At 40.7% G+C, this 27660-nt stretch overlaps 1 protein-coding gene across 1 annotated transcript; it reads right to left on the bottom strand.

The window, feature by feature from the left end:
• Window positions 1-322: 322 nt before the first annotated feature.
• On the bottom strand, window positions 323-27660 carry slc7a10b (solute carrier family 7 member 10b). The gene is made up of 11 exons (XM_084094637.1): window positions 27460-27660; window positions 23559-23763; window positions 23319-23470; window positions 21020-21145; window positions 19145-19298; window positions 18683-18806; window positions 16797-16900; window positions 9311-9407; window positions 8994-9143; window positions 6410-6587; window positions 323-1097 (listed from the first exon to the last, which is right to left on the bottom strand). Exons 1-11 carry the CDS (start codon window positions 27599-27601, stop codon window positions 976-978), a joined length of 1554 nt encoding a protein of 517 aa, XP_083950763.1. The 5' UTR covers window positions 27602-27660; the 3' UTR covers window positions 323-975.

Here is a 27660-nt window from a genome sequence, read left to right as displayed (position 1 = left end):
ATGTAGCAGTTTGTATCAGTATCAGATATGTAAATTGTAGAGGTTTTTGTATCTTACTGACAAGTTAATTTGATCTGTTTGCAGTGTGCTTTTACATGTCACTGGATTAATAGTAGCCCCAATTTAATCTTCAAAACATTAAAAATAAGAGTATAGAGTACTGAAATGGTTTTGTTATTAACAAGAGGGTATGTTTTTCCAGCCTAGGAAAGGCATAGAGTGAAACAACAGATTATAATCAATCTATTCTTAATGGTTTCTCTCCTTATTTGAGTAAAAATACCTAAATAACAACAACATAAATATACCTGAGAAGCAAAATAGCAAAATAATTAGATGTATTATTTGTATTTACATCTTGTATATACACTTGTATTATTTTATTTCTTATTTTCTAACAGCATTTCCCCCCAGGATGGCTGAAAAGTTCTTCACCAACAGTGAAAAAAAAAAGAAGAAAGGAGAATATAAATTTCAATCCCTTGTCAATAATTTTAAGCAATTAATTCTGAAATCACACATTCTGTAAGAATAAGAAAATATGCCTGCAAGTAACAATATCATTTCAGACTAAAGACCAAAATTGTGAGGAGTTAGAAACCATTTAAATGTATTTACAGCAGTGAGGCGTACAGAGCCTGTAGAAACTGTTACTGTATGTGTTTGGAGAGACATTACAGGTGAAGGACATCATACAAAAGAGAGGAGAGATTCTGTACATGTATCAACATAGGACATTTGCAAATGAACCCAGTAGCAAATTATAGGGTTTTCAATCAGTTTTCTGCAGTAGAAATAACATGCCTAACCAAAAAGTGAGCAATACCCAGTGCCACTTAAACTCATGACACATACAAATACAATCCCCATCGAAATAAATGAGGCGGTTATTCTTTCATTTCTTTTTTTGCTACGACTACAAGCCTGGAAACTGGACTTTAGGTGAAGAGCTGCCAAATTAAAGTAATAGAAAATTCAAAGAGGTCCAGAAGCTTTGCTTGTGAAGGAAGATTTGTCAGTCCATTCTGCCATGTCAATTGGATCAAATTGTGGGAAAACAACAAAAAACACTCTTTGTCCCAGGTACGTAGCCCACTCTGTATATAAAAAAAGACAATATATGCACATAGATTTAGTTCATGAATACATTAATAATTGCATGGTAGTCATTAATACACAATTTAATGGAATAATTCACCCAAAAATGAAAAATTCATTTAATTGCAATTACCATGCAATCAGGTGTCTGGAAACATTACATTAATTTCCCACTTAAGTATAGAATTTTCATAATAAGTTTTCTGTTTAAAGGTATGCTAAGGTGGACTTATTTTTCAAAAAGGTGCTTACAAAAAGCTATCATGTGACTTCAGAAGACTAGAAATATAGTGCATGAGTCATATGGACTACTTTATAACTACGGTGGCTGAGAGAGCTCTATGCACTGCAACTGAAGAAAACTCATGCAAGTAGAAAAACACCAGCAAATTATGAACACATCTTCATCAGTATGACAACACATGTGCTGCAAATACTCACAACACAATCAAATACAAAAATGTGCTGCAAATACAATGCACATACGATCAGGATGTTAAAATAAACAAAAAACTCACCTTTCAGGTCATCGACAACACCACTGGTAACACTTTATTTTATGGTCCAATTCTCACAATGAACTAGTTGCTTATTATCATGCATATTATGGCGCGTTTCCACCGAGCGGTACGGTACGGTACGGTACGGGTCGGTACCCTTTTATTTGCGTTTCCACTGCCAAAAGTTGAGAATGGTACCAAAAAGCCGAACCGTACCGTACCACTTTTTGGGTACCCTTCCGTTGGGGTACCTAGCACAGTGGTACGGTACTAAAAGGTGGAGCTAGACTCACTGCAGGACGTTGATTGGTTGACAGAGAATCGTCACTTGCGCGTGCTACGAGGGGAATGACAACATAAGAAGCGCCATTTTTTTATATACAGTTTAATATAATATACTGTTACTGTGTCACGAAATGTAATTTTAAGAGTTTTTCAGGCGAGAATGTAGTTGTTTAAAGCTCTAATCTGTGGTTTATTTATAAAGATGATTTGTTTTTCCCCGGTTGTGAGATCCATGCGATCAGCGGGCGCTCGGCGCTCATGTTTCCCGGCTGGATGAGCCTTTCCTCGGCTAAGTTAGTTCTTCTGACGTTCGCCGATGACTCCGACGGTAGTGGTTAAACATGAGATATAATTCGTCTTGTGCAGACCTAACGGGCGATCTTTGGTCTCGTGAATATATAATTCGTTCCCTGTCAATCGTTTTGACTGAGGGCTAAGTTTAGTTTCATATTATAGGCTATTTGTATTTAACTTTACTGTTGTAATGTTAGACTAGCGCAGCATTTGGACATTTGACTGAATTGTTTGCTTTATTTCTTATTGTATAGCTTCTTGTACCTTTTACTTAAACTTTTATATTGGCTATTATTGATAAAACTGAAATTTTACAAAAAGAAATATGGTTTCTTGTCATTTTCTTATTACAAGATTATCACTGATGTTTATTGCAACATTTGTACAAATGCATATATTGCCTGTAATGTGTAATTTTTTTTATTATTTAAACGAAAAGAGGTAACGTTAGGGTTGTGTTTTAAATCGTTTTGTTATAAATAGAATAACGTATAACGTGCAGTGAATAATCAATATGCGTTGCGCATGAACCACATTTGTGTCCCTATAATGTTTAATTTATTTAAATGAAAACGAAAAGAGGCAGAGTAGTGTTTTATAACATATTTCGTTTTATTGTTGCTTAAATTTGTACATACAGAGTAACAGAGATAACCGGAGTAGCAGAGCGAGCTGAGTGACGCTTTTAAGAACGCGCTGTACCATTTGCATGTAGGAGTCGCACATGGCAAGTACAAACTTTGCGTAGCCTACTTGATATTGAGAAAAGCCTAATGTCGGCGCTTGTCTTCTTGTGACAAACATGTCGAGGAGCAAGAACAAGATCTGCTGTATGTCATCCATTGTAGTTTACTATGTTCTTCTTCGCGCGAAAATTACGTCGATCGAAACACCACGCCTATCAAGTAAGGGTACTGTTGGCAGTGGAAACACTAGCCAGATCATGGTTAACAGACCCGAACCGTACCGTACTGTACCGTACCGTACTGTACTGCTCAGTGGAAACGAGCCATAACTAATACTGGCTGTTCACTAGTACTTATAAAGCACATATTAATGCCTTATTCTGCATGACCATATTCTATATGCCTTAATCTAAATCTTTACCCAAACTTAACAACTACCTTACTAACTATTAATAAGCAGTAATTAGAAGTTTGTTCAGGCAAAAGTCATAGTTAATAGTTAGTTAATAGTGAGAATTGGACCCTAAACTAAAGTGTGACCACACCGCTGATGAACACTGAACAATAAGCATGTCCCAGGCAGGCCAGGTTCGTCACTTGTTTGTGCCCCTTGAAACATTTCCCTGCTATTTGCAGCATGTTTCTGTATTTGGATGTGTTGTGAGTATTTGCAGTGTGTTTCTGTATTTGGATGTGTTGTGCGTATTTGCAGTGTGTTTCTGTATTTGGTTGTGTTGTGAGTATTTGCAGCGTGTTTCTGTATTTGGATGTGTTGTGAGTATTTGCAGCGTGTTTCTGTATTTGGATGTGTTGTGAGTATTTGCAGTGTGTTTCTGTATTTGGTTGTGTTGTGAGTATTTGCAGCATGTTTCTGTATTTGGATGTGTTGTGAGTATTTCTGTATTTGGATGTGTTGTGAGTATTTGCAGCATGTTTCTGTATTTGGATGTGTTGTGAGTATTTGCAGCGTGTTTCTGTATTTGGATGTGTTGTGAGTATTTACAGTGTGTTTCTGTATTTGGATGTGTTGTGCGTATTTGCAGTGTGTTTCTGTATTTGGTTGTGTTGTGAGTATTTGCAGCATGTTTCTGTATTTGGATGTGTTGTGAGTATTTGCAGCATGTTTCTGTATTTGGTTGTGTTGTGAGTATTTGCAGCATGTTTCTGTATTTGGATGCGTTGTGAGTATTTGCAGCATGTTTCTGTATTTGGTTGCGTTGTGAGTATTTGCAGCGAGTTTCTGTATTTGGTTGCGTTGTGAGTATTTGTAGCGAGTTTCTGTATTTGGTTGTGTGGTGTTGTGAGTATTTGCAGCATGTTTCTGTATTTGGATGTGTTGTGAGTATTTGCAGCAAGTTTCTGTATTTGGTTGTGTTGTGAGTATTTGCAGCAAGTTTCTGTATTTGGTTGTGTTGTGAGTATTTGCAGCGAGTTTCTGTATTTGGATGTGTTGTGAATATTTGCAGCATGTTTCTGTATTTGGTTGTGTTGTGAGTATTTGCAGCATGTTTCTGTATTTGGATGTGTTGTGAGTATTTGCAGCGTGTTTCTGTATTTGGTTGTGTTGTGAGTATTTGCAGTGTGTTTCTGTATTTGGATGTGTTGTGAGTATTTGCAGCATGTTTCTGTATTTGGTTGTGTTGTGAGTATTTGCAGTGTGTTTCTGTATTTGGTTGTGTTGTGAGTATTTGCAGCATGTTTCTGTATTTGGATGTGTTGTGAGTATTTGCAGCGTGTTTCTGTATTTGGTTGTGTTGTGAGTATTTGCAGTGTGTTTCTGTATTTGGATGTGTTATGAGTATTTGCAGCGTGTTTCTGTATTTGGTTGTGTTGTGAGTATTTGCAGTGTGTTTCTGTATTTGGATGTGTTGTGAGTATTTGCAGCGTGTTTCTGTATTTGGTTGTGTTGTGAGTATTTGCAGCATGTTTCTGTATTTGGTTGTGTTGTGAGTATTTGCAGTGTGTTTCTGTATTTGGATGTGTTATGAGTATTTGCAGCGTGTTTCTGTATTTGGTTGTGTTGTGTGTATTTGCAGCATGTTTCTGTATTTGGTTGTGTTGTGAGTATTTGCAGTGTGTTTCTGTATTTGGATGTGTTGTGAGTATTTGCAGCGTGTTTCTGTATTTGGTTGTGTTGTGAGTATTTGCAGCATGTTTCTGTATTTGGTTGTGTTGTGAGTATTTGCAGTGTGTTTCTGTATTTGGATGTGTTATGAGTATTTGCAGCGTGTTTCTGTATTTGGTTGTGTTGTGTGTATTTGCAGCATGTTTCTGTATTTGGTTGTGTTGTGAGTATTTGCAGTGTGTTTCTGTATTTGGATGTGTTGTGAGTATTTGCAGCGTGTTTCTGTATTTGGTTGTGTTGTGTGTATTTGCAGCATGTTTCTGTATTTGGTTGTGTTGTGAGTATTTGCAGCGTGTTTCTGTATTTGGATGTGTTGTGAGTATTTGCAGCATGTTTCTGTATTTGGTTGTGTTGTGTGTATTTGCAGCATGTTTCTGTATTTGGTTGTGTTGTGAGTATTTGCAGCGTGTTTCTGTATTTGGTTGTGTTGTGAATATTTGCAGCGTGTTTCTGTATTTGGTTGTGTTGTGAGTATTTGCAGCATGTTTCTGTATTTGGTTGTGTTGTGAGTATTTGCAGCGTGTTTCTGTATTTGGTTGTGTTGTGAATATTTGCAGCGTGTTTCTGTATTTGGTTGTGTTGTGAGTATTTGCAGCATGTTTCTGTATTTGGTTGTGTTGTGAGTATTTGCAGCGTGTTTCTGTATTTGGTTGTGTTGTGAATATTTGCAGCGTGTTTCTGTATTTGGTTGTGTTGTGTGTATTTGCAGCATGTTTCTGTATTTGGTTGTGTTGTGAGTATTTGCAGCGTGTTTCTGTATTTGGATGTGTTGTGAGTATTTGCAGCATGTTTCTGTATTTGGTTGTGTTGTGTGTATTTGCAGCATGTTTCTGTATTTGGTTGTGTTGTGAGTATTTGCAGCGTGTTTCTGTATTTGGTTGTGTTGTGAATATTTGCAGCGTGTTTCTGTATTTGGTTGCGTTGTGAGTATTTGCAGCGAGTTTCTGTATTTGGATGTGTTGTGAGTATTTGCAGCATGTTTCTGTATTTGGTTGTGTTGTGAGTATTTGCAGCATGTTACTGTATTTAGATGTGTTGTGCGTATTTGCAGTGCGTTTCTGTATTTGGTTGCGTTGTGAGTATTTGCAGCTTCATAATTTGCTGGTGTTTTTTTTTCCTATTTGCATGTGTTTTCTTCAGTTGCAGCGCACTGAACTTTCTCTGCCACTATTTATAACTTGTTTGTGGCACTTGTTTGTCCTTTTGGAGCTTGACACTCAGTCCACTGCTGCTTTATAGAAAAGTGCAGCATGAACACTCTTCAAAACATCTCATTTTGTTTTCCATTGAAAAAAGGTTTGGAATGGCAAGAGGCTGAGTAAATAATTATTTTAAATATGTATATTGAGAAGGTTTTTTTTTTTTTTTTCACTGTTCCTATAGAGAACACAGAATATAAATTGCATATCCAGTCTCCTTACCAATGAAGTCATATATGCATTTTGGCTTGTTTTTCCAGTAAACTCCCAGGAAATAAACTGGTACTCCAGTTAGCATAATGACCAGCCCCACTCCACACACCAGCGGCTCTGAGTGCAAACTGAAGCCCAGTAGTAGAGCCCAGAAGAGCAGATAACACACCGGCACAAGGAGACTCACCTGACAAGAGAACAAACAAAGCTTTGATATTTACCAACTATAAACATGACCTGGCAGCGAATACTGTCTACTGCCGCAAACCAGGTGAACCTGCTGGGTGCACTGTATAATGCACAGGCTGTCGAGGGTCGTGAGACTTAAAAAATGGGTCGCCAGGATGATTTAAGGAAAATGGAGTTTAATACATTAAAAATAAAAATAAAATAACAACAACAACAAAAAATCATAAAATCATAGTCTATAGACCTTATATAGATTATATAAAAAGAATAAATACCCTACACTAAATATATTTGACTTAAATCATTAACAGATTAACAAAACGAAAGGAAAAACAAGTAGATGGAAAGGAAACTGAGACGACAATTTGTTTGTTTTCTTTATTTTACAAAAGCACAATATTCTGTTTTACTGTGAGTGTACACAAATAAAAGTAAACACTTTTCGTTTGCATTTACATCTGCAAGATGTATTTTTTAGTGTGTTTGCTCATCTGCAATACATCTCTGAGACGTCTTCTGTCTTTAAGATATTTATGGTTTAGAATGTATGTAAATCTGCCTTTTCTAAGGTGTTTATCAGATGTATTTACCCTGCAGATGTTTTCCAGATCTCTAGCAGACATCTTACAGACGTACCTGTGCTACCTGTGCCATTCAGTGTGTCACCGCTCCACTGTGGTGTTTTCAAGCACATTTTTGCGGATGTAAAGAGGATGATTTTTTTCCGTCGATATTGAAACATGAGTGAAGTACAAAGCCTACATTAAATAAAAGTTTAGCATCCAAATACATCGCGAATATGGAAACATTTGAGCTTGAATGAGATAGTTAGGCTACGTACGTGAGCTACGTACTGGTTACTTTCAATTCCGCTTGAAATGATTTAGTTTGGGCTTGTTTATAGTTACTTACGCTATATGTTTTCATTCTTGTTCTGTTCTAAATACTGGTAAATTTAAAGGATTTGTTGTGGAGTGAGGGGAACTAAAATAGCCTATAGCTAAGTTTGTAGTGTTCATAATGTTTGTAGTAGGCCTACATTATAACATTTTGCTTTATTTACCGGTATTATATCTGAATGCAATAAAATGCCACTTATGTGACTTACCTGGGTTTTTTTTCTCTCTCAAAAACAAACAACAAATATTTGTAGAGTATTTTTTAAGCACGCAAGAAACGATAGTAGGCTATTATTTGGTTAAAATTCTTTTCTTCGACGTTTAACGGTTAACCGGTTAATTAGCATCCCTGTATACATAGCTAGATCAAATTAGTGCAGAATCAACTTTGCGTTGCGATCGCGTCAAGGATCAGCCAAGAGCGCGTGCATCATCAAAAGCGGTTGTTAAAGTGATAGTTAACCCAAAAATTAAAATTAGCCCATGATTTACTCACCCTGAAGCCATCGTAGGTGTGTTTGACATTCTTCTATCTGACGAATACAAGCTTCATAATGGGAGTGAATGGCTGGAGACAATTTGAAGCTTAAAAAAGTGCATCCATCCATGATAAAAATACTCCACACGGCTCTGGGGGTTAATAAAGGCTTTCTGAAGTGAAGCCATAGGCTTTTGTAAGAAAAATACCCATATTTATAACTTTATAATCTAAAATAACTAGCTACCGCCACAAGAGTAACCGTGACGCATGTATGACGTAGGATGTTGGAGTATCGTAAGCTTAGACGCCTCTCGCGGTTTAAACAAATAGGGCTGTGCAACAGACTGAAGCTTCTCTTCTATAGAAATGATCCGAAATTTCTCTTCAAAATGGCTAATTTTGCCCTTTCCTCTGAGCTTCCGCGTTCATCATTACGCTATGCGTCGGGTCAGGGGTTAGTCTTCCACCGTAAATCAATGCGTACAGCCGTCTGTCGGAAGCTAGTGATTATAGTTTATAACGTTTTAAATATGGATATTTCTCTTACACAAACACATGGCTTCACTTCAGAAGGCCTTTATTTTATCCAGCCTATACAATTTTTTAATATAACTTTGATTGTATTCGTCTGAAAGAAGAATGTCATACACACCTAGGATGGTAAATTACACCTAGGAAATCATGGGCTAATTTTCATTTTTGGGTGAACTAACCCTTTAAGAAAAGTGCTGAGCTGAATTTTTGTGCCATCTAGTGGTTTAAAGGAGAATAAAGTTAAATGCGCCTTTATCCGTGTTGTATACAAGTATTCTTATGCTTGGCTTGACTTGTTTGCGTGTTAATGGTTGTAAGCCTATTTATGGGTCGCGTAAAAACAAAGAGAAAAAAAAAAGAAGGGTCGCTCTTAAAAAAGTTTCCACTGGTATAATGCACAATTTTGCTTTACTATGTGGCATATAAGTACATGTTATGGATGTAGAATACACACAGGCTTTTTATACTATATTTGTATATAATTGAATACCTTGATGGGCCTGTATAAGTTTGGCTTCTTCCATCTGTAGTAGAGCAGGCCAGCAATAGTGACTCCATAGGAGAGGTAGTTGATGAAAGACACATAGTTTATAAGGTTGTGAGTTTCTCCAATGCACAAGATTACGATTGTGGCAGTGCACTGAAAGATAAGATACAAGAGGCACAACAGAGAAAGAATAAACAAACAAAAAAAAGAGTTCATTCAAGTTAATGCAAACAAATTAAAACAAGTTACATCCTGAGAAGCAACATAATAGGCTGGTTGCTGTAACAAAAACTCATTGTTCTCATATGAAAATCACATACACAGACAAGCAGAGCTGGGATCGGTGTGCAGTGCTTAAAGTGGATCATAGCAAGAAGACTGGGTAAATGTCCTTCCCGTGCCCCGGAAAAACACAACCTGAAACGCAGACGTAAACAGTAAATGCATAACAAAGAATCACTGTCATAATCGGTACTGCTTTCCGGTGAAAATATTGAAATATCCTTAAACCTAGAATCAATTACTTGAAATGCAAAATTGCGTAAGATACTACTTGCTTACAAAATGTAGTGACGTACATTCATTTTAGTGGCGTGCTACAACAACAACAACAACAACAACAATAATATAGCTGCAAGCTGCAATAAAGGGGCCAATCACAGAAAAGGCACAATGAGTTATGCAAGCATGTCTGGGAACATCAGACTAATGGCACCAATAAGTAACTAAAGATATTTTTAGATTATTTTAAGCAAACACAGGTGAAAATCATAAATATAATAATTGATAATATGATTAAATTGCTTATCACTTTGACCCCCTGGTATCAAACTGATGTGGTGTGGTCAGTGTGAGGTGACAATGACACACACAAAGTTTGGTGTCAATAATATGGGAAAGCATTGCAGTGTTACTGCCTCAGAATCAGCATGACATCACTCCATCAATTTCCTTGCGTTATTCAAGGTTGGTGAAGCTTTTAATATCTTTTGACCATTTTCTATGGAAGCTTGTTTCCACCACAGAATACATTTTTTTTTTTTTTTTACTTTTTATTTCACCTTTTCTTCTCACAATTGTGAGTTTACATCAAGAATTGCAAGATATAAAGTCACAATTGCGTGATATAAACTCAGAATTGTGAGATATAAACTTGCAATTGCGAGAAATAAGCTCGCAATTGTGACTTTTTTTCTCAGAATTGCATGTTTATATTTTGCAATTCTGACTTTATAACACGCAGTTCTGAGAAATAAAGTCAGAATTGCAAGATGTAAACTCGCAATTGTGAGATAAAAAGTCACAATTATCTTTTTAAATGTTTTATTCTGTGGTGGAAACAAGCTTTCATAGTTTTCTATTATAATATATGGGGAGACCGTGGATGCTTGTAACATGGGGAGAGTTGTAACACCATCAATTCCACCAATTAGGGATAAGATATGAGTCATGTGATCACTTCAGTATTTTCCTACTTCTTCCCCGATCCATCATGGTGATTGTCAAGGCTGGAAACAGACACATGCAGAATATATAGAGAAAAACGTACTCGGTTACTAACGTAACCTCGGTTCTCTCTAGAAGAGGGAACGAGTACTGCGTAAGATATCTTACGCTAGGGGAAAATCCTTTTTCCGCGAGATATTGAAGCCAAAAATTATCCTTAATTTTGTAATAATGCAAAACGCGTTGCGGCAGCATACAGACATAGGTGAGGCAGCTCGCGCGCCTATTGGCTGTTCTGCGGCAACTGCAGCAGCCTATCGAGCGAGGCCTGGCGTGATGCCAGACCCAATGAGGGTGCTTCGCGCCCGCTGCGTCACATCCCGCCGAAACGGGCGTGGTCTAGGCCTATAAATACCGCTCGCAGGCAGCTATTATCTGGTTTTTCATCATCGAAGCAACCAGAGCGTGCGCATGCACGGCAAGATACGCAGTACTCGTTCCCTCTTCTAGAGAGAACCGAGGTTACGTAACCGAGTACGTTCTCTTACGAGAGGTCTCTCGTACTGCGTAAGATATCTTACGCTAGGGGACCCAATGCAAAACGCCGTGCATGCTGAGATCTGACACCAAAGACCCAAGGGCGAAAGCCCGGGGTTCATATAGTGCACAATCACCCAGGGAACTCACAGGGAGTCCGGGAAGAGGGAGGGGCAAAGCCGCACTCTTACACATATGGCAGCGTCGCTTAGACGCGAATTTCATCATACAGACAGGGCGGGGTACGGCCTGAACTGATGGGGAAATGTGGGTCTTACACAGTTTGCCCAGGCACATCTTGTGCTACTGCTTTTCACTGTCGATCATCGAGCTGTGCTCTGTAGACGCAGCATTCTGAGCTGATAGCATCAGGTCAGATAATACTGGTTAACTAGACCGACAGCAGCCTGGCCTGCAGGGCGGGAACCTCTAGGTTGTAAAACCTTATAAATGTAGACGGGGAGGCCCAGCCCGCCGCCGTACAAATATCTTGCAAGGCAATCCCACTCGACCAGGCCCACGAAGAGGCCATGCCTCTCGTGGAGTGCGCTCTGACACCCAACGGGCACTGCATGCCCTTGGAGGCGTATGCTAGCGCTATAGCATCAACTATCCATCTGGATAGGCTCTGTTTCGACGCGGCTAGTCCCTTAGAACGCCCGCTGAACGAAACAAAGAGCTGCTCTGTCTGTCTGAAAACAGACGAGCGAGACACATAAGCTCGTAATGCCCTGACTGGGCAAAGGAGGCCCGCGTCTCTTTCCTCATCAGGGACCGGTAGGGCTGACAGGGAGATGACCTGCGCCCTAAACGGTGTGTTGAGGGATTTTGGAACATAACCGTGCTTAGGTTTGAGTATAACCTTTGAGTCATTAGGCCCAAATTCCATGCAGGTCGCGCTCACAGAGAGCGCGTGTAAGTCCCCTATGCGCTTCACTGAAGCGAGAGCCAGCAGAAACACAGTCTTGAAAGACAGATGTTTCAGATCAATCGTCTGTAAAGGCTCAAATGGTCCACCTTTCATGGCTTCCAGTACCGTAGAAAGGTCCCATACGGGGACTGAGGGAGGTCTGGGAGGATTCAGTCTCTTAGCCCCTCTAAGGAAGCGGATGACTAAATCGTTCCTTCCTATTGACTGACCAAGCGTTGTTCTTGAGAACGCTGCTATAGCCGCCACATAAACTTTGAGCGTGGAAGGGGTCCTGCCCTTATCCAACAGCTCTTGTAGGAAGGAAAGCACCTCCGTCACTCCACAGTCTGTGGGTGACACGCCACGGGCTGTGCACCAGCCCGAAAACACTGACCATTTCGAGGAGTAGAGCCGTCTCGTAGACGGAGCTCTAGCCTGCGTGATCGTGTTTAATACTCCCTTAGGGAGTTCAACATGTACCCGTTGATGGCCCAGACATGAAGGGACCACAATTCCGGGTGAGGATGCCAGATCGAGCCGTGGGCCTGAGAGAGGAGGTCTCTCCTCACTGGCACTGGCCACGGGGCAGTGCTCGCTAGCTGCATCACAACTGGGAACCAAGGTTGGTTTTCCCAGAACGGTGCTACAAGCAGTACTGAGCGTCCTTCTTCCCTGATCCGCTCTATCACCTGAGGCAGGAGAGAGACGGGGGGAAAAGCATAGAGCGGGCGGTGGGGCCATACATGAGCCAGCGTGTCCCTGCTCTTGGAGAAATATTCCGGACAGTGAGCGTTTTCTTGAGACGCGAACAGGTCTACTTCCGCTCTGCCGAATTTCTTCCACAGCAGCTGGACTGTCTGTGGGTGTAGAGACCATTCACCTGCCAGAACATTGTTCCTGGACAGTCTGTCTGGTCCTATGTTTAGGAGCCCTGGCACGTGCGCTGCTCTCAGCGAGCGCAGGTTGCGCTGAGCCCATACCAGGAGGCGTTCTGCTAGCCTGTACAGGTTCCTGGACCTGAGGCCGCCCTGGCGATTTATGTAGGACACCACAGACATGTTGTCCGAGCGGACCAGGACGTGGTGTCCTTTTATTTGGGGACAAAAACGCGTCAGCGCGTTGTCTACTGCCAGCATTTCGAGGCAGTTTATGTGCAAGAGCTTCTCCCGTTCTGACCACTGGCCGAAGAATGGTCTGCCCTCGAGCAGCGCTCCCCATCCCGAGGTGGATGCGTCTGTGGACACCACTCTCACCCTCGAGGAAGTCCCCAGGCTTACACCTGATTGGTACCAGTCGTCCGCTTTCCAAGGTTTCAGAGCTGTGACGCACTTCTGATTGACCTTGAGGCGAAGCAGACCAGATGCCCACGCTTGGCGTGGGACTCGCGCTTTCAGCCAAAACTGCAGCGGGCGCATGCGGAGCAGGCCCAGCTGGAGCACTGATGATGCTGAGGCCATGAGACCCAGCATCTTCTGAAATTTCTTGAGCGGGACAGATGCGCCGCAGCGGAACGAGTTCGCTGTACGCTGAATGTCTACCGCGCGCTGTGGTGATAGTCGCGCTATCATGGACAGCGAGTCCAACTCTGTGCCCAGGAAAGATATCGTCTGACTGGGGGACAGAGAGCTCTTCGCCCAATTGACACTGAGACCCAAATTCTCGAGGTGATCGAGTAAAATGGTCGTGTGCTCTATGAGCACTGAGCGAGATTGCGCTAGAATCAGCCAATCGTCCAAATAGTTCAGTACTCGCACGCCCCTCATTCTGAGGGGTGCGAGCGCCGCATCCATGCACTTCGTAAATGTACGGGGTGCCAGGGATAAACCGAATGGCAGGACTGTGTACTGATATGCCTGGCCCTCGAAGGCGAATCTCAAATATCGCCTGTGACGTGACGCTATCTGTATTTGAAAATACGCGTCTTTCAGATCTATTGACACAAACCAATCTCCTTGGCGAATCTGCGTGAGGATTTTTCTGGTCGTGAGCATCCTGAACTGTCGCTTCACAAGCACTCTGTTCAGTTGCCTTAGATCTAGTATGGGTCTGAGACCCCCGTCTTTTTTCGGTACCAGGAAGTATCTGCTGTATAGCCCTCCTTCGCTCTGAACTTGAGATAGAGGCTCTATGGCCCCTTTGTTCAATAGTTTCGCCACTTCGGCTCGAAGTAAATGTGCTACTTCTGCTTTTACAGTGGTCTCGACGCGCGCCGTATAGCGGCGAGGGCGTCGGCGAAACTGTAGCGAATAGCCTCTTTTTATAATGTCCAGCACCCACTTCGAAACCCCGGGCAGCTTTGCCCATGCGTCTGCATGAATAGCTAGGGGTTGAATACGAAGCGCGCTCCGTTCGCTCAGCGATGGAGAGGCTTCGGTGTGCTGTAACACAAGCGTCGCGCTCGTGACATTTGAGGCATGGGGCGCGCTGATAACAGCGGGCAGATTGCCCGCGCTCGACTCCTCTGCGGCGGTCAACCGCGAGGGGAAGGGCTGGGCGAGTCCCGTAGGAACTGTCATGTCTATGTGTGGATGTGGGCGCGGGACAGCGGGCACATTTATCACACCGAAAGCATTGTTCGCTTGAGTCCTCAGAGTCGCCATGGGCATCAGCTCGCAGTGAGGGCAGCCGCCGTCAGCGAGCGCGAGAGCTGCATGTTCCTCACCCAGGCAGGAAACGCAGATAACATGGCGGTCCCCGTCGCTGAGTGTGGCTCTGCACGAGCCGCAGGAAGGCATCTTGAAAAAGACGCTGCTCTTTTAGAATGTGTGTGGCGACACACACACACACAGAGTACAGAGAATAAAAGGATATAAGCGCCGGAAAGCGCAGCAGGAAGGCAAGGAAGGCGGCGCGGCCAGCGACTTCAGTGACTCGTCCCGCTGAAGGTGCTCTCTCTCAGACGGCGCGGCTTCTTCTCCAGCTCCAGCGATGCGTGTGCTTCGCTTGAAGGATGAAAAATCAGATAATAGCTGCCTGCGAGCGGTATTTATAGGCCTAGACCACACCCGTTTCGGCGGGATGTGACGCAGCGGGCGCGAAGCACCCTCATTGGGTCTGGCGTCACGCCAGGCCTCGCTTGATAGGCTGCTGCAGTTGCCGCAGAACAGCCAATAGGCGCGCGAGCTGCCTCACCTATGTATGTATGCTGCCGCAACGCGTTTTGCATTATTACAAAATTAAGGATAATTTTTGGCTTCAATATCTCACGGAAAAAGGATTTTCCCCTAGCGTAAGATATCTTACGCAGTACGAGAGACCTCTCGTAAGAGAACTGATTTTGAGGTCAAAAAGTAAAATTTTTGACCAAGACTATATTTTGTTTAGTATCTGTACTATTGCAGATAAAACTGTATGACTTGTATTAGATTAAACAGTAGTTTCTTAGGCAATATGTGATGCATTTCCCCCCTGCTAATTTCAAACCACTATGCTAATACAGCTAGCTAAACATTGGCTGACAGGGGTGGGTTGTTGTAACACTTATTTAAAAAGTGTTACAACCATCCCCTTACTAAGAATATAACTAATCATTTTCTTGATTTTAATGTTTTTAAACAATAACTACGGCATGGAAAAACAGAAAGACTGACAGGTGTCTCTGCCAGTGTTTTATATAAAGTGGTTTGCATGGAGCAATTTAACAACTCAAAGCCAAAGAAGGTTTGGGTGAAATGCGCCCTACGCAGTTTCTGGGCCCATCAAAGCCTGCACTCCAGGGCTACCAGCATCATTCATCTGTCAGAACTGTGACTCTGATTAAGAATTTACACGCATAGACACACACGCACAATGACATGTTATTTTTTGTTAAATATGTACAAAGATGTTATTTAATCTGGTACATTGCAGTAGTGTTTATTAAGTATACTGTTAAGTTTGTTTGTTTAGTAGATTAATTCACACACACAGACATGTTTTTTTAGAACATGTCTAAAAGCTAAAGATGTACAAAGATGTTATTTAATTAGGTACATTGTAGTAGTCTAGTGTTATTATTAAGTGTCCTGTTAAGTAAGTTTGTTCTAGTAGACAAATTTAAACACACACACACACACACACACACTCACACACACACACACACACACACACACACACACACACACACACACACACACACACAGACATAGTCTGTTATTGAGAGAGAGAGAGACATTGTTCTTTTATTTCAATAAATCTGTTTTTGAACAATATCATATGGTATGGCATTCATTTTTACTTCTTTTGTCTATTGTTACAACTTACCCCAGCATGTGTTACAACCTACCCCGTAGTGGGGTAGGTTGTAACAAAGGAACACATGTATTTGACATCAACTCACGAGGTCTGTGATATTCTTGTAGAGGGCTGAATTGGTTCCATTTATAGTAAACAAATGTGGGTACTTTGTATAAAAGTTTGAGAACTCAAGCTAAAAAAATCAGCGAGTTACAGGTGCTGAAGCAAAAAGTGTTAACCATCCCCTGTCTCCCCCTGTATTTAACATTTATTTTATTCCTGTGTTCAAAACTGAATTTTTAGCATGATTACAGGAATAAGTTACATTTTAAAGGAGCTGTATGTAAGAAATGTATTTCAATTAATCATAAAATGGCCCTGATATGTCACTAGACATTAAGAAATCATGTTCATTTCAAATACTTATATCACTGACAACAGTAGTCCAGCCAGGATATTGTCATTTAAAAAGTGATAGTTGCAGCCCTCAACTGATGTTGATGTTGTCATGTTGTGTTTTGGCCTGAAGCGCCACCCTCCACCTATCTACCAATCACCTGTCTTTTTGACAGCTGTGTATGTTTTTTTTTCCACATTCAAAGAAGACTTTTGACCATTTTATCACAATAATCTATTTAATGTTCTGTGTTTCCTCAGGAGGTAAATGTAAAGGTGAAAGGAAAAAGAAATGCGCTCACCTGGAGGAGGTGAAGAGATAACCATTGATGCCGCCGAAAGTGGAGAGTGCTACAGAGATCGGCATGAGGGTGGAGAACATCCCGAGGAGTTTCTCACCGAAAGTCTGAGGCAAGCGAAACATAAACACATAATTAATAAGGTTTTGCCCACTGATATCATGTGCTGTCTGTGTTGTTTTTACACCTGCTTTACTAAAGTATTCAAATCAAGCAATGTACAAATGCAGCCACAGAATCTGTGTCAACCACATTTACACAGTCTCTCACACTACAACTTTAACATAGTAGGATGTCCTGTTACTTTATCCTCTACAGTAAAAGACCTGGGTGTTATACTAGACTGCAACCTGTCTTTTGAAAATCATATTTCATATGTAACAAGAACAGCCTTTTTCCACCTTAGAAACATTGCTAAGCTACGTAACATGCTATCAGTTTCTGATGCAGAAAAATTAGTTCATGCATTCATGACCTCGAGACTAGATTACTGTAATGCTTTATTAGCTGGTTGTCCTGCATCCTCAATAAACAAGCTACAGTTAGTCCAAAATGCCGCCGCTAGAGTTCTTACTAGATCAAGAAAATATGATCATATAACACCAATTTTATCATCACTACATTGGTTACCTATAAAGTTCCGTATTAATTACAAGGTATTGCTACTGACTTATAAAGCCCTAAACGGTTTAGCTCCAGTCTATTTAACGGATCTTCTATCGCCCTATAATCCATCGCGCTCTTTAAGATCACTAAATTCGAGGCTTTTGGTCATACCTAGGATATCCAGATCCACCAAAGGTGGGAGAGCATTTTCACATTTAGCTCCAAAACTCTGGAATAGTCTTCCTGATACTGTTCGTTGCTCAGACTCGCTCTCCCAGTTTAAAACTAGATTAAAGACGCATCTCTTCAGCCAGGCATTCATATAATACTTTTAATCTTACAGTTAAATCCGACCTCTAGTTCATAAACGCTAGAGGAGAACTGGCCCCCGATTGAGCCTGGGTTCTCCCATGGTTTTTTTTTTTTTCTCCATTAGGTCACCTGATGTTTTTCGGTTCCTTGCCACTGTTGCCTTTGGCTTGCTCAGTTGGGGATATTTGGGGATATTTAATTTAATTAATCAATCAACAATACTATTGATCAGCATTACCAAACGTGGACGTTTTCCACTAGAAACAAGCATTGATGTATTATTTTAATTTAATACTGTGAAGCTGCTTTGATACAATCTGTATTGTGAAAAGCGCTATATAAATAAACTTGACTTGACTTGACTTGACAGTGCAATTGCCAATCGTGTGGCGTTGTCTCTAAAAGAAATCTGACATATACTTTATTAAGACTATACAGCATCACTCCTCCACCACCATCCAGACACCTGAATCAATGGATATACAGTATTTAAATCCATCACTTGATCCATGGTTATTATCGATAACTAAATCGTTAGTAACTAGCATCGTTAGTCAACTATGGTCGCAAGTTCTGTCGTTATCAGCAGTTCAACGAGTCGGTGTTTCCCGAAACCATTTATTATTATTTTAATTCATGTGCCCTTATCATTTTAAACAAAATAACTTCCTCTTCTCTTCTCTTCTCTTCTCTTCTCTTCTCTTCTCTTCTCTTCTCTTCTCTTCTCTTCTCTTCTCTTCTCTTCTCTTCTCTAGAATACGATATATGTCACAATATAGGGAAGAAAAGCCCAGCGCAACTTCTGTTTCATGTCGACTGTAATGAAATTCTGGCTGCTTTCTGCAGACTGTAATACTTTTAATCCCATACATAAAAGTGACACAAATGTTTAGTGAATCCATCCTTGAGTGTTAGCAGAGTGTTAATAATCTAACAAGAATAAACCCGGCGAGTCAAAGGCCTGTACTTACAACAGCCACTGCGTTAGAGGACAGCAGCTCATCGGGAGACATGGAGGAAAAATATGCGATGTTTGTGAGAGTGTACACAAATGTCACCAGTGGAATGGAGATGTATATGGCTCGTGGCAGATTCCTGAGGTAAACAAACAAACATATTATACCAATACAAATAATATTCACATTGGTATATCCAGCCACAGTGCATGTGTGGATAAAGATATTACGGAGTAGATCATAATTGTGGGTTCAAAAAGTGAGTCAAAAATGTATTTAGCCCATTGACAGGAATCTGTTTAGGATTGTAATCTATACAGAGCATGTCAATTTTGAAATAGCATATTTCGTGACTCAAATGAATTATCCTGATAATTATATCAGTTGAACGGCAGCAGTTTCCTCAGAATGAGCCAGAATGATTGTTGCAGCAGAGTTTGTGAGTCCAGGCATGTTTTAAAGTGGTATCAGACTAACCTCCTGGGATCCACCACCTCCTCCGTAACGTAGTTGAGGAAGTTCCAACCGCTGAAGGCAAAGGAGGCATGAAGGAAAGCCAGGGCAATCTGCCCTATAGACGGGGCTTTATTAAACGTGAACGCCACCTGTGGGGTCAGGCTCTCATAGTTACCTGAGCAGACAGGAACAAACTGTTATTCTGACACGTAACAAACATGTGCTGTGAAGAGAGATGACATTTCAGATGATTGAAAGGATTACTATGTATTGACAGACTGATATATCGGTATAACATAGTTTGCCTTGTCAAAAGTCTTGTCAATACATTTCCCAGGGGGTGTATAATTATTTTTAATTTCATAATCATTCAACACTACTTTGTAGAGATCTGGTTTCATTATGAGGATGTGTTTTTTTTTAAAGGGGTCATGGGGTCATAACATGACATTAAAGGGGTCATGACATGAGAAATCAAATTTGCCTTGATCTTTTGATCTATAAGAGGTTTTTGTACTATTAAAACATCCTGCAAGTTTTACAGCTTAAAATGTCCTCCTCATTATAAACAAAGCATTTGTTTAATCAAGCTCCAAAAACAGTTCGTTTTGATATTGGGTGATCTGTGATGTCACACGGGCAAAAACATTTGCATATGACTGCCTCCAAAGAAAGACATCGACCAATAGTTTTACATCATCGCACCACAGGCCCCGCCCACTGACATTTATTTTTAATGGCATCTTGGATCATGTCGGAGGATTATGTGTTTGTTCTGCAAATTTGACAGCAGATTGTTTTGTAATCGAGGCACAGTGTAATGGAGAGTTCACAAAGAAACTTTAGTTGAAGGATGAAGCAGCCAGCTGTATTGGATCTGACAGCAGCTGCATCAAACCCTGTAAATGATTTCATAATGCTTTTCCTGTAAATGACACTTTTAAACGGATAACGTTTTCATGTTACATTCTGAACCCCTGAAAAGGCATAAAGTCTCTATATGTTTGTTTACTGTTAGTTGTAACAAGTGTTTTTGTGTAATTCAATGTTGATGATAATGTATTGGAGAGAGAGTTTATGGATTTAATGTGCACTTCTTGTACTGTGTTTTATTCAGCTCTTACTGTGATTTTCTGGAATGAAAACAGACACTTCATGTTTTGTGTGACGTACAATAAACTTCATAAAACTCGTTAGTTAAGTTTTGGCCATCATTCAGTCTACTCTGCTACAACAGGCTTGTACTAATAGTGGATTAAAGCAAGATGACAGCATAAGATATAATCATAATTAAACTATGATACCTGTTCTATCTCCATGCAGCATATATTCTCTGACTCTGTAGGCATTATTGTCTGACTCCGGGTCGAACTGAACACTGCTGACAGTTTCTGACATTTTCAATGCGTGAGATTGTCCTGTTTTATTGCCATAGAGCTCTTTTTAGCTCACTCCCAAAAAGTGGCAATTTTAACTGTGTGGGAATTTTGAACTAAAACTTCACATACACACTCTGGGGACATCAGAGACTTATTTTATATCTCTTAAAAATGGGCATAATAGGCCCCCATTAAAGGAACTGCCCCTTAAAAACAGGATAATTTCAGACAGAGGGTCAGAATAAGGGCTGGAAATAATTGTTTTTCCGTATATATATATATTTATATATATACATATATATATATTTTTTTTTTGTGTGTGTGTAAATTAACATTATAAGTGAACCTCAGGGAACATTAAAGTAATGAAAAAATCCATGTCATGACCCCTTTAATGTTTTATTGATGTTTTAACTACTTATTTTTTCAAGTATATTAAATAATTATATATACATTTTTCAAATTAATGACACCATATTAACATATAGCTCTTTAGATATCCATGTGACATTCTCACCTCCAAAGATCTGCACCAAACCGACAGTAATGATGAGCCCTAGAGCTAGAAGCTTTCCTACTGTAAACGCGTCCTGGATCCGTGTGGCCAGACGCACGCTGTAGCAGTTCACCCATGTCAAAAACACTACAAATATTCACACAGAGACAACAGAAACATTTAAATGATGTCTTGATAGATTCACTTAATGTGTGATTTCAAATACTTATGTTTAAAGTTTTCATGTAAAATGTTGCCATCAGAAAATACTGATTTAGGATTAGCTTGTGGTACTTGACCAAAATGTGGGAATGCTCGAGGGGAAGTTGGACTTGTAATTCTATGGGCTCATCATCCATCAGTGTCACCGCTTACAGACTCTTTCATAATCACTTTCCCTCTACCAAGAGAAGTTTAAGCCCAATTGAAACAAATTACTTTCAATGAGAACAAAAAGGGGAGCAAAGAGCAGGTCTGTGAGGAGATGAAATGCCTTGAGTTTTCCTGCCGTTGTCTTGCTCTTGCTGTTTTGGTTTGAGCATGACTTATTAAAGCCACACAACAGGCTTTAATAAAGAGAGCTAATGCAGCAATCACATGCTATAGACTCATGCCACCTCCAACACTGATCAGTCAAGTGCTTTTGGCACAAATCCAGGGTTGTAACTGTAACTGGGTCATTCTCAACCAGGGGTCGGGGCACACCAGAGGGCCTCAGCAAACTTTCAAAGGAGTTTTAAGTTAAATAAGTATTAAAATTAGGGATGCAACGATACCATTTTTTCAGAATCGATCCGATCCGATACCAAAAATTCTGAGTATCGGCCGATACCGATCCGTACCGATACCAGCGCAGATTTTTTTAATCAAGTAGAATTTCTATAACTCTGTGTTGAACTGATAATAAGAACTGAAAAAAAGAAAAACAACAACATCAAAAAATATATGATCATAATCTGACATAAATGCTTTTATAAACTAGGTTAGTGGATAATTCAGCAGTAAAATTTAGTCTAGAAAAATCACGAGTGCACAATAATTGTATAAAATCTGAACATTTTGTGAAAAAAAAAAAAGGTTTAGTGGGGAACAAATTAGAGACAATAAGTGTAACACTAAATCTGGAAAAAATGCTCTTTGTATTGTTGTAAAATGCATTCATGAAAAACAAGATAAAAAATAAAAAATAGCAATTATTTTATATATAGCATACTATAAAATTGAGACATTTTTTAAATGTATAGCACAGCTGTTTAATGAGGTAGATAGGTAATATGATAGATAGGACAGAACAAGAACGGCTATTAATAATCTTTCATTGCGTCCCTGTATTATGATATGAAAGGCTCCAATACAGTGCGGCACACAGCGCTTATTCTCATCCCGAGCGCAGAATGATGCCCTTGAAGCAACACGAGTCATTGAATCACTGAGTCACTGATCTTGAATTTAAGGACTTAAATATTCATTTATATCTCACATTATACTATATAATGGCTTCGAAACACTTATAATATTGTGCACGAAAACTTATGGTGCTTAATGTTTGTGTGCCTTTTGTGGGGCTTAACAATAACACAGAATAGTATACGCACAATATCGGATTTGGATCGGCCTCGTCTGACCGATACCCGATCCGGCAAAAATGGCAGTATTTGAACATCAACAGTCGGATCTGAACATCCATGACGCAAATCTCCCGTTCCAGCACATCCCAAAGCTGCTCTATTGGATTGAGATCTGGTCACGGTGGAGGCCATTAGAGTTTAGTGAACTGATTTTCATGTTCAAGAAACCAGTTTGAGATGATTTGAGCTTCATGACGTGCGTTATCCAGCTGGAAGTAGCCATCAGAAGTCATGAGTACACTGTGGTCATAAAGGGATGGAAATGCTCAGATAGGCTGTGGCATTTAAACGATGCTCAAGTGGTACTAAAGGGCCCAATGTGTGCCAAGAAAATAACCTACACACCACTATTCCACCAGCAGCCTGAACCGTATATACAAGGCAGGATGGATCCATGCTTCTGAATGGTGAAATCGAGACTCATCAAACCAGGCAACGTTTTTCCAATGTTCTATTGCCCAAATTTGGTGAGCCCGTGTTTGAAAACAGTCATTATATTTGCACATTTTTTCCCGGTTGAACAGAAAAACACACTTCACGAAATTCTGCCTCAAATCAAGGTTAAATTCTGGTGAACCCTCAGGTTAACCAAAGCCATTTCAAAACTTAGCACAATTATAAAAACTCTGTCATCAACAGCAGGCTCTTCCAATAAATTAACCGAATAGATAAATAAAGAAGCAAGCACTCACATATGCAGATGGTGGACAGCATGCGTGTGGCTATGTATGGAGGAATGCAATGTGGAAAAACTGGCTGAAGCACATAGTTGGAGAAAGTAAGTGCTATGACTGCCAATGTGGTGGGATACATGATCAATACTGCACTCCATAATAGCAGAAACCTAGAGAGCAACACAACACATTCAGGATATGTGACGGACATTTGATTTTCATTCATTTTTCAAAAGATCACATATGAATCTGTCATACCCCATGAGACCGCCAAAAATCTCTGTGACGTAGGAATAGTCTCCCCCAGATTTGGGGATGGTGACCCCTAGCTCAGCGTAGCAAAGGGAACCCAGAGCAGCTACGCCTCCTCCTAACACCCACACCACCAGCGCCAACCCAACGGATCCGGAATGCTCCAGAACACCCTTAGGAGAGATGAAGATTCCTGAGCCAATAATGTTACCTGAGAAAACAAACAAATCACATGTAATTGTTATTTCCTGTCTACATTTTTCCTGAACACAACAGCCCTAGTCATTCATAATGCAAACCTGTTGCCTTTTCTTAGTCTGAATGTTACATTCACACCTTCATATTAGCATTTGCTCTTAGGCAAACCTGTGAACTTAATGAAATCACACTGGTGTCTTTGATATAATACCATTTGGTAAATTATTTTCTATTTACTTCCTATTCACAAGAGAATCTTGGAAAAAAAAAAATCATAGCAAGCAAAGTCCCTTTCATGCAAAGTTGACTGTTCCTATAGCAACTGGAGCTTCTAACGCAGCTTTACCGATTAGCAACTGGTTCTTTCATTTAGAAGGACGTGACTTATTTCACCATATTGCGCATTTCATTTTCTCCCATTAATTAAGTAATATGAGTGTACTGTCTTTATCTAAAGTCTTGCACCATGGTGTCTAGATTTAACAGGGATAATAATAATAATAATTTTTATAATTGAGCATCAATAATAATTGATAATAAATGAGGACCAAATCACCACTGAAGGTGTGTGTGTGTGTGTGTGTGTGTGTATATATATATATATATATATATATAAACACAACGGATTACCAACAATAATGGTTGACCAGTTATAAGTTGACCCTGACAACTCGGGAGGAGAAACCAAGATCTACCACTTAGCCAAAGCACGCCATCAATCAACACAGGTTATTGGCCAGATCAAATGCATTAAGGAAGATGATCAACAGGTCCTCCAAAACTCACCCGTCATTCTACGATGCTGGAGCGAATACTTCTCAGGGATCTGCAACCACCAGTTGCCCACCCACCGATTCAAAGTGTCAAATCCATCCTTGGCCCCATCCCTGCCATCACCAGTGTAGAGGTAGCAGTCAAGATGAAAAATGGGAAAGCGATGGGCCCTAACGACATCCCAGTGTAAGCCTGGAAGTTTCCACTGGGATGTCCACTGGGGCATCACCATCCTCACTGATTTGTTCAGTCGAATTGCCACTTATGGTGAGGCCCTACGCGCTTGGCTGACCAGCACCACTGTGAACATCTGGAAGGGCAAAGGTGACGTGGCCAAATGCCCCAGTTACTGCCCAATCTGCCTCCTATGCCACGCAATGAAGATCTTTGAACGAGTTGTCGAAGGCCGGCTTCGGAAAAAAGCCTCCATTTTGCCAAACCAATGCGGCTTCGTCCATGGATGCGGCATCACAGATGCAATCCATGCCGCTCCTGGAGAGGCACTGTGAGAAGAAAAGCCAGTACACATGGCGTTCCTTGACCTGAAGAAGGCTTTTGACAGAGTGCCCCACGACCTCATCTGGCATGCCCCTCAGGCTCACGGTGTCCCTGAAGACAACGTGACTTGGATAAAGCCCCTCTACACCAGTGTCACCAGCACCGTCCACTGCCCAGTTGGAACACTGCTGCCCTTACCAATTACCGTTGGTGTCCACCAAGGCTCGCCCCTCTCACCACTCCTGTTTGTCCTGTGTATGGACCCAATCACCAAGGACTTGCAAGGGCCTCATTCACCATGGACACTCTATGCCGTCGACGTCTTCCTCTCCATGCGAAGATGTGCAACGGCTAACTCAAAGGTGGAAGACATGCTTGGACGACCATGGCATGCAAATTAAACATAAAAAAGACAGAGCACCTGGGATGTGGCCCCCAAACCGACATCGAGTTCGACAATGGCGAAGAACTGAAGAAGGCCCTGGACCAATACCTCGGATCCGTCATTCCAGTGACGGCAGCACTCTCTCTGACACTAAAGCACGGGTTAACATGGCATGGATGAAATGGTGCCAGCTCACTGGGATTCTCCACGACCACTGGATGCCCACCCACCTCAAGGCCAAGACCTATAAGACCCTTTATGGCACAGAGTGCTGGCCAGCATCGGAGGAACACAAACAAGCCCTTAACGTCACGGAGATGCGAATGTGTACTGGCTTAGAGCTAACACGATTGGATCACATAACAGACAAAGATGTCAGCTGGGTGTTGTCCCAAATTAGGAGAAGATGCGCTAAGTGTGACTACGGTGGTACGGACACATCGTACGGAGCAGCAAGGATTTAGTGGCCAGAAAGGTGCTGTGCCTAAGTCCCCAAGATGCCGATCACGAGGACAACCAAAGATGCGGTGGCTTGATCGGCTGAAGGAAGACATGAAGATTGTCAATGCTGCCAGGAGGACGCCCTCGACCGTGCCAAAGGAAGAAAGCGTTGCAAAAAAAGCAGACCCCGCAGACGAATAGGAGTAACGCTAGGATGGAGAAAATGAGTAGTGTATTTAAACTGCTCAGGTAATGTTAATGGTATGACCTATTTCAGGGGTGGATAACATTATTATTTAAAATCGGTCAGAGTTAGAAATGTATCTTCATATTTACAGGTAAAGCTTCATTTTGCATGAAGACTTTCTATGACAATCCCCCACTACTTTTTATGCACAATAACATGCCTCCCAAAAGGGGTCAACATGTTTTTTTCCCCCAGTGGGAACCCACCCCACGGTGGAAAGAAATGCTCAACAACTTTTAGGTAAACAAATGTTGAGATTTGTTATTTTACAAAAATAAACCCAGTCTGAGAGATATTCACTGGAGTAAAGACTAGTTCCAGCTTCCCTTTCATTATTGCATGCCTCCCTGTAATCCCAGTTTAAAAAAACAAAAAACAAACAAAAAAAACATTAAGATTACGTAACAAAACTGATATTTCCCCCCTTTATTATAGCATTAAATTTGAAGAAGAACCCAATATTGTTCAAAAGCAATAGAAAAGCTTGCCTAGTCAACATCAGCACTAATCCTGCTGTAGTACCTGAGAGAGTTTTCATGGCAAGACAATGATCAGCCCCCCTTCACTAACCCGCTTCCTGGCAGCTCTTCTCTCAAGCACTCGTACAACGACATTACGTAACAGCAGGCATAAATAATTTACTGCTGCCCGTCAAAGCCCCGGATACCATCAGAAGCGGAGGGAACAATCTTTAGCTTTCATTCGGCGGCCCCTTTTAAGAGGACAAACACCTCTGAGAGGCCTACATACGGTGGATGTTGGTTTTAGACTCAAGTAAAAGAATGGTTTAAAAGATCTGCAAACTTCAAGTGATTGTTGTTTAACACTCATTAATTGTTGAGATTCAATGATTATATAGTTTTCTGAGATTTTTTTGACATTTAAAAAAAGAATGAAACAAACAACCAAGTCAGATATATACAGTAACTACTACAATGTTCTTGAGTGATACTAATAAATCACAAAACAAAAACAACAAAAAAAGATTAAATATTAAATATACTTATTATAAAAAAATATAACTATCACAGTTACTGTTATTAAATAAATATGTAATTATTAATAAATCAATAAATAGATAGTAAATATGCATAATACATTAAAATAATACTAAATAAAATAATTAATTAAGCTACAGGTAAATCAATAAATCACAAATAGTTCATCTGACTATATGGTAATCTAACATGCATTTAAGAATGCTTTAAATAGTCTATATTGTGTTCAAGTGTGCATAAAAGCCAAATATAACAGTCCACGACTAACAAGATGGCGAATATCTTGTCTTTATTAGTCTCAATACATTCACATGTTAGAAGAATGAACCATAATCAAAAAGAAAACAAGTTGTAAACTTTCCGTACCAATGATGATCGCGCACGCGCTCAGAAGTCCAATCTCCTTCTTGAGTGTCACGCGCTCAGGGATGCTGGAGTCTCGTTTAAGCTCGCTATCTTTCATGATGCTCCTCTGAGCCTCCGTCCTTTTCCTCTCTACTCCATCCATTTCAGTGAACGCACGAACAGAGAGCTGGGCTTCCTCTCTTCAACTCGCTCCAGAGGACT

This window comes from Abramis brama (genome assembly GCF_963993115.1).
Source record: "Abramis brama genome assembly, chromosome: 20".
NCBI lineage: Eukaryota > Metazoa > Chordata > Actinopteri > Cypriniformes > Leuciscidae > Abramis > Abramis brama.
The sequence above is the reverse complement of the archived record's forward strand: the minus strand, read 5'-3'. Positions and strand labels throughout refer to the sequence as shown.

Coding starts and splice junctions, on each gene's coding strand:
- slc7a10b (XM_084094637.1), bottom strand. CDS start 27,601: ATGGATGGAGTAGAGAGGAAAAGGACGGAGGCTCAGAGGAGCATCATG. Junction 23,764..27,459: donor CGCGTGCGCGATCATCATTG/GTACGGAAAGTT, acceptor TTGTTTTCTCAG/GTAACATTATTGGCTCAGGA. Junction 9,144..9,310: donor TCCCAGCTCTGCTTGTCTGT/GTATGTGATTTT, acceptor CTTATCTTTCAG/TGCACTGCCACAATCGTAAT.